This window comes from Hoplias malabaricus, chromosome 6 (assembly GCF_029633855.1).
Source record: "Hoplias malabaricus isolate fHopMal1 chromosome 6, fHopMal1.hap1, whole genome shotgun sequence".
Taxonomy (NCBI): Eukaryota; Metazoa; Chordata; class Actinopteri; order Characiformes; family Erythrinidae; genus Hoplias; species Hoplias malabaricus.
Genome location: NC_089805.1, coordinates 2,814,318 through 2,826,993, shown reverse-complemented (window position 1 = coordinate 2,826,993; position 12,676 = coordinate 2,814,318). Strand labels below are relative to the sequence as shown.

Genomic DNA, 12,676 nt, shown 5'->3' with positions numbered 1-12,676 from the left:
CTATGCAAGATGCAGGTGCAACGTGGGTGACACATGGGTGTCAAAAGTGAGTGCGGATGGCAGCAAATTATAATCATACACAAGACAAGATGTAAAATATCTTATGCCAATCCATTAGAGCGTTGCATAGGGCCCACCCCACTCTCTTTCTACTGGCAGCCACACAATTTCTATGGTTCCCATCAGCAACCAGCTACCTTTAACATCTACTGTTACTCATTGAGTGTTTCGATGAAGTAAGCCCTGATTACTACCTCCATCGCCATCATAAATGCTAATTGTGAAATCATACATCCAGTCATTAAACCTATTTCTAACAGCTACTATGATGTAACAAATTCCCCTGTACAAAAGTAAACTGAATGTCCTCAAAATATGCTTTAACAAGCCTTGTAACCTTATCTGGCAACTGGAAAAATTCAAACTCTTTGAATATAAGTGTAGGGGCAGATGAATGTTTTATTAATATCTAATAAAAGAAATTTGACTTTTTGGGACGTTAATTTTGGGAATCTAAATTATCAACTTCAGAGACATCTCCCATTTCACCAACTCAGATTGGAATCTGAGATAACACTCAGAGAGTGTCATAAACCACACTCCAGGATGGGTTATGACCCAAGGTCTCAGAGAGAGGAATTTTTGGAGATGGCAGAGACACTGCAAGATTCAACTTAAGCCTGCTGTAAAAACTGCTAATCAAGAACATGGAATTAAGACTTAATTCCCATTTTAAACTGTTTAAAACTGTTTGAAGTTGCATGTGGGATATGACTGTGTAAAAGTAATTCTAGTTAAAGAATCAAAATAAAATGGAATTAATTTACATGTGTTTAAAATTGCCTTTTTTGTATGAAGTGTTATTTGGTTAAGAATTATGTAAAACATGGTTTTATCTGAATGATATTACTTTGTGTTAACATATAATCTTTATATTGCAAAAGCATGATTCAGAAATCTTGGATACTCAGTCAACAGGAGTCTATGTCTTGTCAAGTGTCCTAAATTGTATGTGATGTCACTACCAAGGGAGGTTTTAGTCTAAAAGAACATCCAATCAGAGGCAAGAGATGCTCCAATCCTCAATCCCTGAGAACCAGCCAGGCCTTCAAGTCGGGTTTTCAAAAACCTGGTTTAAAAACAAGCAAAGCTCTCAATTTACGGTTCAATCTACGTCCCAAACCTCACCTATGGTCGCGAGCTTTGGGTTGTGACAGAAAGAACGAGATCGCGGGTACAAGCGGCTGACATGAGTTTTCTCCGCAGGGTGTCTGGACTCTCCCTTAGAGACGGGGTTAGGAGCTCGGACATCCGGGAGAAACTCGGAGTGGAGCCGTTGCTCCTCCACGTCGAGAGGAGCCAGTTGAGGTGGTTCGGGCATCTGGTTCGGATGCCTCCTGGACAAAGTCATTGCTCATTGGGTATGGTCTGCCGGGATAAATGAGTGTGTGTTTAATGCTGAACTTCTACACACTGACCATGTCTCCAATCAGTTACCTCACCCAAATGTGTTTCACCAGTTTTGCCACAGTGGTGACAAAAGCAGAAGATGTCAGCTTGGATGTACTGTTTGTGTTTGCAGCCAGTTGCTGATCTCTCCAAATTAGGACAAACTGAATAACTATCAGTAACACTATAATACAACCCACCTTTTAAAAAGGTCCTTACCTGGTACTTACAGTGTATCTTTGCTTGATTTAGAGTTTATTTTCCAAATACTTAGTGTGTAACATTCTGCATATTACAGTGTACTTTCCTGGTATTAACTATGTAACTTCCCACATATTAAAGTGTTTTTTTCAATGTTTTACAGTGTATATTCCTGGTACCTGCACTATATTAAGTTATATATTTATATATCTAGGAGTGAAGGAATATATATATATATATATATATATATATATATATATATATATATATATATATATATATATATATATATATCAGTGGCTGATGCTGGTCTTTCAAGGAGGGGAAGCTCAATTTCGGCCTACATCATAAAATGTGTCGGTTTATTTGTACGTAAATTCTACCCTCCATTCCTTTTCAAGAAAATGATCTGTGACCCTGTCGTACCAACAATGTGTCTTTTCCAGTGAATTGACTAGTGTCCTCTCAATGGCCAGCAGAGCTAGGCTGCTTAAACGGCCTTGGCCCATGTGAAGTGTGTCCGCCTGTGAGTGCTTTGTGACGGTGGAGGGGCTCAGCAGCACCCGCTAGAAACTGCGATAGAAGTCAGAAAGAGTGATAGAAGTCAGTCTCCAAACACAAGCAGCTACAAAAACCCACCAGAAATAGAAGCTCGATTTGTCACTAGTCGTTTTTCGCTGCTTCGCAATTGAACTCTGTGGACGCTCAGCATCCACACTGTTTAAATCGCTGTGAATCTACTGGAATGATTGAGAGGAAAGCCACGTCTTTACCAGTGATAAGAAGCTGATTCTGAACAAAAGTTAATTGCGTTGTAGTGCATATTTATTCAATGACATGTACACACAACAGTATATATTTGATCACTTATTTTTTGACATTTTAGGGGAAGCTGAGCTTCCCTTGCAGTCTTAGAGCAATTGCCACTGATATATATATATATATATATATATATATATATATATATATATATATATATATATATTAAACATAATTACAAGGTATGTGCTTTTTTCTTGTTCTTATTAAAAGCAACAGCATTAACCTAAAAAAAGCACCTAAAAAAAGCACTTAACATTACTGCCGCCATTGTGGTTTTCAAAGCCCTACAGGTTTTGCAATGTCACCAGTTACATTTTGCAGGGAGCTTATGGAATAGAAAAGGGACCAGGGACTTGTAAACATGTTGAGCTATGTTGAGCCGAGTCGAGTAAGTAACATGCAATGAAAAAGCACTATATGTAAATACTGCAGGTAGAATAGTGTTACAGCTGGATTATGTAGTGCATCCTTCTTTTCCTGTTCAACAAATAACAAATAAACAGTAACTCTTCTTTAAAATTCAGTTCCTTATGAGGACTATGCATGTTTTTGCAGTTAGAAAATCATTAACACATGTAGTTTGATGAAAATGTGTTGTAATGAAGCAGTCCTGAATTTTGTATCGATTGAGATCCAAAATGGCACTGTACTGTAAACACACACTAAAACATATGATCACCACACCAGTGTCAGTGCAGTGATGAAAATAATCCACAACCCACGAAATTATTGTGATTGCTCTCTGATTATCTTGACCACTGAAGTACAAGTTGAAATGGGCAAACAAGGTATGCAGAACAAAACATTTTTTAGAATCAATAATTGAAGAAATACAAAGTGCTCTTGTATGGTCAGTGGAACTGAGCAAATGGACAATGATACCCCGTTTACATCTGGTCACTTAATCTGACTAGTATTTGGATTGTATCCTGATAAGGTGTTAGCCACATACATTTACACTTGGTAGACAAATGCATTTCCAGTTAAAATCCACTCACCAACTATATTCGGCCTCTTCCAACAATATATTCAGCCTTTCACAACATGTACAAAACACACAAATACATTACCAGAAATGCAGCATTTCAGAACTTTGAACACAGCTTCTGACATACTGAATGGGGAGGAGTCTGGGTTGTACAGGGATCAGTGCTGTTTGTCTACTGTGTATTGGAGATACGGATGCACTTACACTGCTAGAACATGTTGCTCAAATGCGTTTCAGACCACCTCCTCAAGTGGTTGAAGCAATTGAATTTGTATCTGTTTTATATGTGTCTTGAGTACATTCACATATGAATTTTTATGTGGCTTGGCCTTATCCAGATATAATCCTGATACTCAAGACAGATGAAGTGACCAGGTTTAAAGTGTAGAAGTAGGTGGTAATAATGTTATGGCTGATTGCTTTAAGTGTGTTCCTCTCCCTGCTGAATGGGTAGCAGCTTGGAAGCCCTATTTTTTAAAACTGAACTAGATGACACACACAGATCTGCATACTTATCTAGAGATCAAACAAGATTAATTTACAACAGCTGAAAGAGGAACAAGAAGAAGAGGAGTAGCAAAACCTGAATGATTCCTTTAAGTGAACTTTCATTGTTGTTTGTGCAACTCCAAGTTACTGGAGAAATTCTCATATTTTACTGCACTATACATGGGAGAAATTCTGTACTGTTTAAATACTGTAAAAACTGAATTAAATAAATTTGAAATGATAAATAAACACAAATGCAAATTACAAGATTTAAACAGTGCAGCCTATACGATATACAACATTAATATTCTGCATACTCCAGACACATCCTTTTAGACCATTTGCTGATTATACTGAGCTAATTTTGTAATGAGCAATCAGCACAATTTCTTTTATCTACTGATCTAATACTTTGGCCATGTCTTTCATTTTTTTTCTTTTGAATTTTACCCTTGTGAATGTCAAACACAAATTCGCATCCAGATTTATATCTCGTGCTTGTGTTAACTGCCATGTGCATACACTACAGATGTAGTCACACATTCCTGTGCAAGAACTAAGTATGCAGTCAAATGTCCAGCTACATTTGGTTCCATCAAATGGATACACAATGTAAATTTTAATTCCTACTCAACACTCCTGATGTGGAGGCACACAAATTTGAATTCTTTTGTAGTTTTTGTAGTCATAGTTAATTTTCATGTCTGAAATCTGAAATATACAGTAAAAAGTAATAACATGATGTATACATGGTCTCTGTCAAATTGTTAAGGTCTGCACGGTAAAGTGTTAAACATTTATACATTCAAAATTCAATATTTTGCTAGCACTCCCTCACAGATGATACATAAATGAAATTCAATTAGTCAAAGAAAATGTAAATGTGATTAGAAATATAGCATAAAACACCCAAAGCAAAGTGACAGAATATAAAATATATCTGTTAAAACATTAATGAAAAGAAATGTATATGTGCTCATATGGATTTTCTGCTCATATATAAATAACTGAACCTACCGTTACTGGAAGCCTGTGCTAGCATTTCTCCTGTGGTGTTGCTATCAGTGTGTGAAGAGTGGGAGAAGAGGGTTGCATTGACAATCCAACACAATGGGCAGCACTTTGAACACATTTTATAAGTGGTCAGAAACTTGTAAATAACTCATGAACGAATAAAATTATATTAAAACCAAGCACACCATTTATATTTCTTGTGAAATTCCCAATAAGTTTGATGTGTCACCTGACCCTCTTGCCATTGAAAAAACAAAAGTTGGATCCAAAATGGCCACATGATCACCACCCATCTTGAACAATTTTCCCCCTCCAATATACTAATGTGCCACAAACAGGAAGTTAATATCACCAACCATTCCCATTTTGTTAAGGTGTATCCATATAAATTGTCCACCCTATATATATATAGCTGGTTTTGACTTAACCAGGTCTTTAGTTTATTTGATTACTTTAAGTCTTGTGCCTCCCATTGCAATTCAAATTGCATTTTCTTCTCTCATCATCATTATTATTGGTCTTGAGGGACAAAGGAAGTTCTTTACTTTTCTGAAACTTTTTTGTGGTTGATTCATACTTGGATTTCTAATCATTAGATTTTTTAAAGTCTCCTTTCCTTCTTTAATTATGGTGTGCAGTATTTCTTAAATCTTCAACATGCTGCCCTTAAGTCTCCATGTCCATTCTCAATATTGCTCTTACAACTTCTTGTACTCTGCAATCCACAATGGGTTTCTGATGTTTAAAGCTTTCATCCAAATGGGCATTCCATAAGTCTCTAATGCAGGTTTGAAAGTGTGTCAGTGTTAAAGTGTCACATTTTTTAGGCACAGGATAGAAAGATTTCCTTTAGCTCCTTGACCTTTTCACTGTATGATATAATGTGAGGGGCATTACTACTCAAAGTTGCACAAAGTAATTCTTATCCAATTTTATATCAAATGCAATGTCATTACTAAAACATTCTGCATTAGAGGTCTCCCTCAGCAGCTAATTTTGTCATTTCTTCTCTCCAAGTGTTGTGTCCATCTGTAGCATCTGAAAGATCATGCACAAATTTGCAGATTTGATTCTGTCTGACCTTCTTTATCCTCATGAATGCATAAACAATCTGAAGAATATCAGCATGAAGTCCTTTAGTATCAACAACAGCAATGTAGTCAAACTTCCGTCCTTCCTTTATTTCTTCAAAGATATGACCAGTTATATTAGATTATATTTATATAACTATAAATATAACCAGGGCGGCACGGTGGAGCAGCAGGTAGGTGTCGCAATCACACAGCTCCAGGGACCTGCAGGTTGTGGGTTCGATTCCTGCTCCAAGTGACTGTCTGTGAGGAATTGGTGTGTTCTCCCCGTGTCTGCGTGGGTTTCCTCCGGGTGACTGTGAGGAGTGTGGTGTGTTCTCCCCGTGTCTGCGTGGGTTTCCTCCGGGTGACTGTGAGGAGTGTGGTGTGTTCTCCCCGTGTCTGCGTGGGTTTCCTCCGGGTGACTGTGAGGAGTGTGGTGTGTTCTCCCCGTGTCTGCGTGGGTTTCCTCCGGGTGACTGTGAGGAGTGTGGTGTGTTCTCCCCGTGTCCGCGTGGGTTTCCTCCGGGTGACTGTCTGTGAGGAGTGTGGTGTGTTCTCCCTGTGTCTGCGTGGGTTTCCTCCGGGTGACTGTCTGTGTGGAGTGTGGTGTGTTCTCCCCGTGTCCGCGTGGGTTTCCTCTGGGTGACTGTCTGTGAGGAGTGTGGTGTGTTCTCCCTGTGTCTGCGTGGGTTTCCTCCGGGTGACTGTCTGTGTGGAGTGTGGTGTGTTCTCCCCGTGTCCGCGTGGGTTTCCTCCGGGTGACTGTCTGTGAGGAGTGTGGTGTGTTCTCCCTGTGTCTGCGTGGGTTTCCTCCGGGTGCTCCGGTTTCCTCCCACAGTCCAAAATCACACGTTGGTAGGTGGATTGGTGACTCAAAAGTGTCCGTAGGTGTGTGTGTGTGTGTGTCTGTGTTGCCCTGTGAAGGACTGGCGCCCCCTTCAGGGTGTATTCCTGCCTTGTGCCCAATGATTCCAGGTAGGCTCTGGACCCACAGCGACCCTGAACTGGATAAGGGTTACAGATAATGAATGAATGAATGAATAAATATAACCATATATATATTTATAAAATAATTATATTTTTTCATCTTCCAGCATTGACAGCAAAGTGGAGTCCAAAGATAGTATTGAGCAAGGTGGATTTCCCAGAATTGTGAAACGCGACAGCACAAAAAAGCCTTCTGATCAAACTTCCCAGATCAAAGCAACAAGAGCTGCACCAACATCCATTAGAGCTAAAAAATTAAGGAGTGCTGTTTACTGTGTACCTTATGATAACTTTGAAAAGTTTATCAGTGTTTATCTTACACTTCCTTTCCTCATACCTACTTAACGTCTTGCAGAAGTGTGTCCTATTTCTTTTGAAACAAGAAAATATTGTTGCCAGTCTATCATTTCCAGCCAAAAAAATTCTCAGGCTCATATACTTAAAAAAAATGTGAATATGTTTGGCATTTATATTTATTGGCTAGATGAACAGCTTGCCTACGAAAATGACTATTTTGTTGTCCTTAGTTATAACATGTGCCCTCCTTTAGAGCCTCATTTAAAAATATTTATCTAAATTCTCAATGGCATCCTTCTTTGTGTATGTTCTCCATTCAGAAGGAATCTTACCTCTTCTCTGGAACAATTTTTTGTAGCGATTCTCCAGATCTTTCTGGAATCTGCACACAAACCACTTCCAGTATGGAAGCTCAGAAAGATCAGGGGTGATGCTCCAGTCTGCATAGTCTCCTCCTGCTTTTCTGTATTCTCTCCACAGATATTGTGTATCTAAATGCCAAAAGTGACGATCACTTGCCACTGCAGTTGTGCAGAAACTAATGGAGAGATTTTTCGTTCCTCTATAATACCATCCATTTATTCCACAGTTACGGTGGAAAGGAACACTATGATCTCCATCATGGTTTTCCAGTGTGTTGGTACAGATTGCTTTACAGAAAGGACACTGCACCCAGCAGCACTGACAGAAGTGCTCAATCAGAATCTCATCTGGTCTTTTCCTAAAGTTTTCCATCTTAAGAACAGAGACACTGTTTAAGTCATTTTTCAGTTTTTCAGTAATTAATGACAATTCCTTTTTTAACACATCTGTGAGCAGCTCAAAATCAGTGATGTCTTGACAGTTATTTCCACTGAGGTGGTCTGTTTTACATTCAAGCTCATCTTTAAGGCTTCCTGAAAATCTCTCCAGCCACATATTTGCATCTCCTTTTTTCTTTATAATTTCTTCTGTTGCAGTTTCTGCTGCGATGATTACACAGTTCTGCTTGTGTACAATAATTCTCCCTATTGTATCAAGAGTTCTGGGATTTTGCTTTTCCATGTAATCTTTCACAACATCTCTAATGAAGCCCTCAAAATTTTCCCGAGGACTAAAAATGTATGTCTTGAACTTATTAAAGTTCTCTTCTTCTGCCAGTGATTTAAGAATGTGTTTCTCCAGGTTTGATCTGTTTCCATTAAAAGCTGGGAGGTCTGATCTCATTTGTTCAGCCAGTTCAGTGGCTGTCTTGTTGTAGACACTCTGCAGAATGGCGTCTCCAAGTTTACTGCACAGTGATGCACCAAATGCAGCCACGGAAGTGGCTCCTTCACAGAACTTCTGAAAAACATTGTAATACTCTGGTTTCATATTCTTTAGGTAGACCACAAGATCATTTGCAGACCTGAATATCTTGTGTAGCTCTTCAAATGTCACTTTTGCAGTTTCACACACATGCAGGGAGAGATCCACTGAGAAAGTTTTGATGAACTTATATCTGGAAGACTTGTGTTCTGCCACAGCCTTTTTGACCAGCAGAACAATCTCTTGAATGTAACTTGAACTGTAGCCCGTCTGTGCAACCGGTTTTGACTTAACCAGGTCATTAGTTTGTTTGATGACCGTAAGTATTAGATTTCTTATTGAATCTTGTTCTTCTGGTAGTAAAGTGGGTGTTTGATGAAAAATATTCCAGGTTAGTTTCTTTTTTAAAATTTTTACATAGTTGATATAATCACCTATCATGTGTATTTTAAAAGGTCTTTCATGTGTCCTTTTACTTACAAGTTGCTGTTCATCAGATTCTGACAAAATCTGGAAAATATCTTGAGTAATGTCTATTTCCTTCATAGGCTGAATAGTAGCAGTCAATTCCTGGACCCATGTTTCCCACAATGAATCAAACTGTCTTTTCTTCTCTCCTTCATCATCTTTATTGACCCTGAGTGACAACGCCAGTTCTTTACTCTTCTCAAACAGCTTTGCTTCATACTGAGATTTTTGTTTTTCCAAATTTTTACATGCTTCTCTCTGCAAGATTATCCCATCTAACTCTCTCTTTGCTTGTTGTGTAAGATCATCATGTAGATCCTCTACCTTTTTTTCAAACCTTCCTCTCCATTGTTCCATCATGTCCTTCTCTTTACTTTCACTTTCAAAGTAGCACACCATTGATTTTCTTACTTCTTCAAAGGTTTCTTGCATCTCTGTTACCAGAAGCTTGTGCTCAACTTTGTGCAGTTGTTTGTTGTTTATTCTAGTGTGAAATTTGTCTTGTATGTTGAGCATGGCACTTCTGAGGCTCCAGGTCCATGTCCCATACTGTTCTTCAAGCTTTCTGTACACTGATATCTCCAGTGTGTTTTTGAAGCTAAAAACAAAGTTTTCGTTCATGAGGGCAATCCACAGGTCTTTAATCCGGTCCTTGAGTTGACTCAGTGTTATAATATGACATTCTAAACTACGATAAAAAATTGTTTTCTTTAGCTCCAGAATGTTTTCACTGTAGCATGGATTTGGTGGGGCCATTGGTGGGCTACCCTCCCAGAGCTGTGCAAAGTATTTGACATCATTTTTTATATCAAAAGCAATGACATCACTGAAGCACTCAGCATCACAGGCTTCCTCCTTGGCAGCTAACTGTGTCATCTCATCCAGTTTCTCTGCAAACGTCTCCTTCCTTATTTATTTTTCTCCTTAGCTGTGACATCTGAAACATTCTGATGCACAAACACACATCTTGGAGTCAGTCTGACCTTCTTCATTCTCAAAAAGGCCTGTACAACAATCTGAAGGATGTCCTGCATTTCTGATGGGTTTTCTCCAAAAATATTAATCAAAGTCATGTTTCCAAGACCTACAACAAAAGTTGCTAATTCATTGTCATGATGTCTTGTTGATATTCCAGTCAGCTCCAGAGCTTTAAGGCCTTCCGTATCAACCACTAGAATGTAGTCAATTTTCAATTCTTCTTTCATTTCTTCAGATACTTTAACCAGCTGCATGAAAGCTCCTTTGGTGCACCGTCCAGCACTGACAGCAAAGTGTCAAAACATGGAGTCCAAACATGGCATTGAGCATGGTGGATTTCCCAGAGCTCTGAATCCCCAAAACTGACAAGACAAAAACTCTTTCGTCTCCAAGTGTCTTTATAAGTTCATCTAGAACTGCAGAAACCCATATGAAAGGAACATGAGCAGCATCTCCATCCATCAGCTCCAGTGGATGACCAGATATTAAGAAGTCTGCTGCAAATTTTGAGAGAGAGGAAAATACTTCTTGTCCACATTCTTTTCTATCTGGCTTTACAGATATAAATGACTCATACAGTTGTCCCATCTCCCTGAGAATATGTTCCAAACCAAAGGTTGCAGCCTGCAGTTTTTCAGATATCATTTCAAGTTGTGTTTGCTCATGTTTTACTTGTTCAGTTTTATCATGACGCTTTTTGAGGTCTATAACCTTTGACCACTTTTCATCATATTCATTGTGGAGAGCAGAGAGATCATCAGCAGTGAACTCATCAAGCAGGATTTCAACCCACTTAAGAAAATAGGATTTTTCATTTTCTGCTGAACAAGAATTCATTGCTTGAATGAAGAGTTCTGTGAATTTTGTAAGGCCACATTTATGCTGCTGTTCACGAATCTGCTTCATTTTATTTTGGATTTCAGTGCTTTGCATCTCTATATTTGTCCCATGAAGTCGGTATAGTTCTTTGTTCTTTTGACACCACTCATGCCAGAGTCTTCCATGACATGGAAGATATGTCTCTTTCGTCCTGGACAGATCCATTCCATTAAGCAGATTTATCATCTGGAGGGCAGCTTCCTTACCTTTCTTGCATTCAGGATTATCCTCATCTGTTTTTATCTCCCTGTTCTTGCCCACATCTTCTAACCTGAACATGGTGACTGATTTGGAGAAACATTCTTTAATGGTGCTTTGGAGCTCCTCAGTTACTGCTGCTTGATTCCTGCCTTTGAGACCAATTTTATATTTCATTTTTTTTGTCCCAGTGACAATTGAGTCATCCTCACAGAGTAGGCAAATCAGTGGATTTGAGTTTGTAAACAGCTTCTGTATGAGGCCGTTATCTGTATTATTTTTGTCCTGGTCACCTAAGACTACTACATTTACTGTAGACATTTCAGTCAAGATCTCCAGTTGTTTCTTATGAGTGTCTGCATCACCATGAAGATTACAGAATGCCACACAATCAGTGAAAATATCTGTGCTTTTTCCCGATGGACAGTACCAGGCAATCTCCACTACACCGTCCAATAGTACACAATCTTTGCTGCTGCCTGAGCAATTTCTGTGGAAAAATGTACTGTGCTTTTCATTAATCAGGTTGTTTATCAATTGAGATTTGGATGAAGAAATAGGCCCAAACCTGAAAAAGGCCACCATTGGAGTTCTGGCATCGTAAACTGGCATAGCCATGCTGATAACTTTACCAGAAGTATCTGTTTTCTTCCAGCTTTTTCTGACTTGACGGAATGCCCACAGCGGAAATTCAATTTTTCCTGTGAATGGATTAGGCACCAGTAGAGGGAGAGAATACTGACACCGTGAAAGCTTGGTCACTATGCTCTGTTTTAGGAAACTATCTGAGCAGTGGAACACTGCCATCTGAACATCCATAGGGTGAATGGGATTTCTTTGCTTTGCTACTTCATGAGATGTTGGCTTTTTGGTCATGAAACCTGCAAACGTGTCATCCTCCTCTTCATTCTCTGTACCTGACTGGCTCTGATCAAAATCAAATCAAATCAAATTTATTTATATAGCGCTTTTCACAACTGATGTTGTCACAAAGCAGCTTCACAGAATTCCAGTAAGACAAGATTTGACATGAAATGTAAAGACAAATGTAAAACCCTCAAGTGAGCAAGCCAGGGGCGACAGTGGCAAGGAAAAACTCCCCCAGCTGAGGAAGAAACCTTGGGAGGAACCAAGGCTCACAAGGGGTGACCCATCCTCCTCTGGTCAATCTACTGGTGATGATAGTTAGTAGTCCATGAGAACTTCAGTGTAGGGACAGCTTCAAGGCACTTGGTGGTTGCTGGAGCGTGGGCAGCTGGTCTGAAGCGTGGAGGAGGATCTCGACAGTCATCCATCAGTGTCCAGACAGACAGGTGTGCAGTCGTTTACTCGGAAAGATGTAAAGGGATGGAATTAGTTTTGAACTGTTTTGTGTTTGTAAAGTAGAAAATATGAAAATTTCCAGAGTGTGGCTAATGACTCCGGCAGATCTGACTATGACAGCATTAACTAAAAGGAGAGAACCAGGAGGACACACAGACACGGGAGCATCCTGAAACACTGGCATCCCTCCGCTCCACCGTCAACAAACCTGAGTGATCGCGAG

General features: G+C 39.3%; 2 protein-coding genes across 2 annotated transcripts; both read right to left on the bottom strand.

The window, feature by feature from the left end:
* Nucleotides 1–2,647: 2,647 nt before the first annotated feature.
* Nucleotides 2,648–10,264, bottom strand: LOC136699341 (interferon-induced very large GTPase 1-like). The gene has a single exon (XM_066673988.1). It carries the CDS (start codon nt 9,949–9,951, stop codon nt 7,582–7,584), a length of 2,370 nt encoding a protein of 789 aa, XP_066530085.1. The 5' UTR covers nt 9,952–10,264; the 3' UTR covers nt 2,648–7,581.
* Nucleotides 10,265–10,286: 22 nt separating this feature from the next.
* On the bottom strand, nt 10,287–12,006 carry LOC136699342 (interferon-induced very large GTPase 1-like). Its single transcript, XM_066673989.1, has one exon. It carries the CDS (start codon nt 12,004–12,006, stop codon nt 10,294–10,296), a length of 1,713 nt encoding a protein of 570 aa, XP_066530086.1. The 3' UTR covers nt 10,287–10,293.
* Nucleotides 12,007–12,676: the final 670 nt, after the last annotated feature.

Excerpts from the sequence above, each read along its gene's own strand:
- LOC136699341 (XM_066673988.1), bottom strand. The coding sequence starts at position 9,951 with ATGACACAGTTAGCTGCCAAGGAGGAAGCCTGTGATGCTGAGTGCTTC.
- LOC136699342 (XM_066673989.1), bottom strand. The coding sequence starts at position 12,006 with ATGACCAAAAAGCCAACATCTCATGAAGTAGCAAAGCAAAGAAATCCC.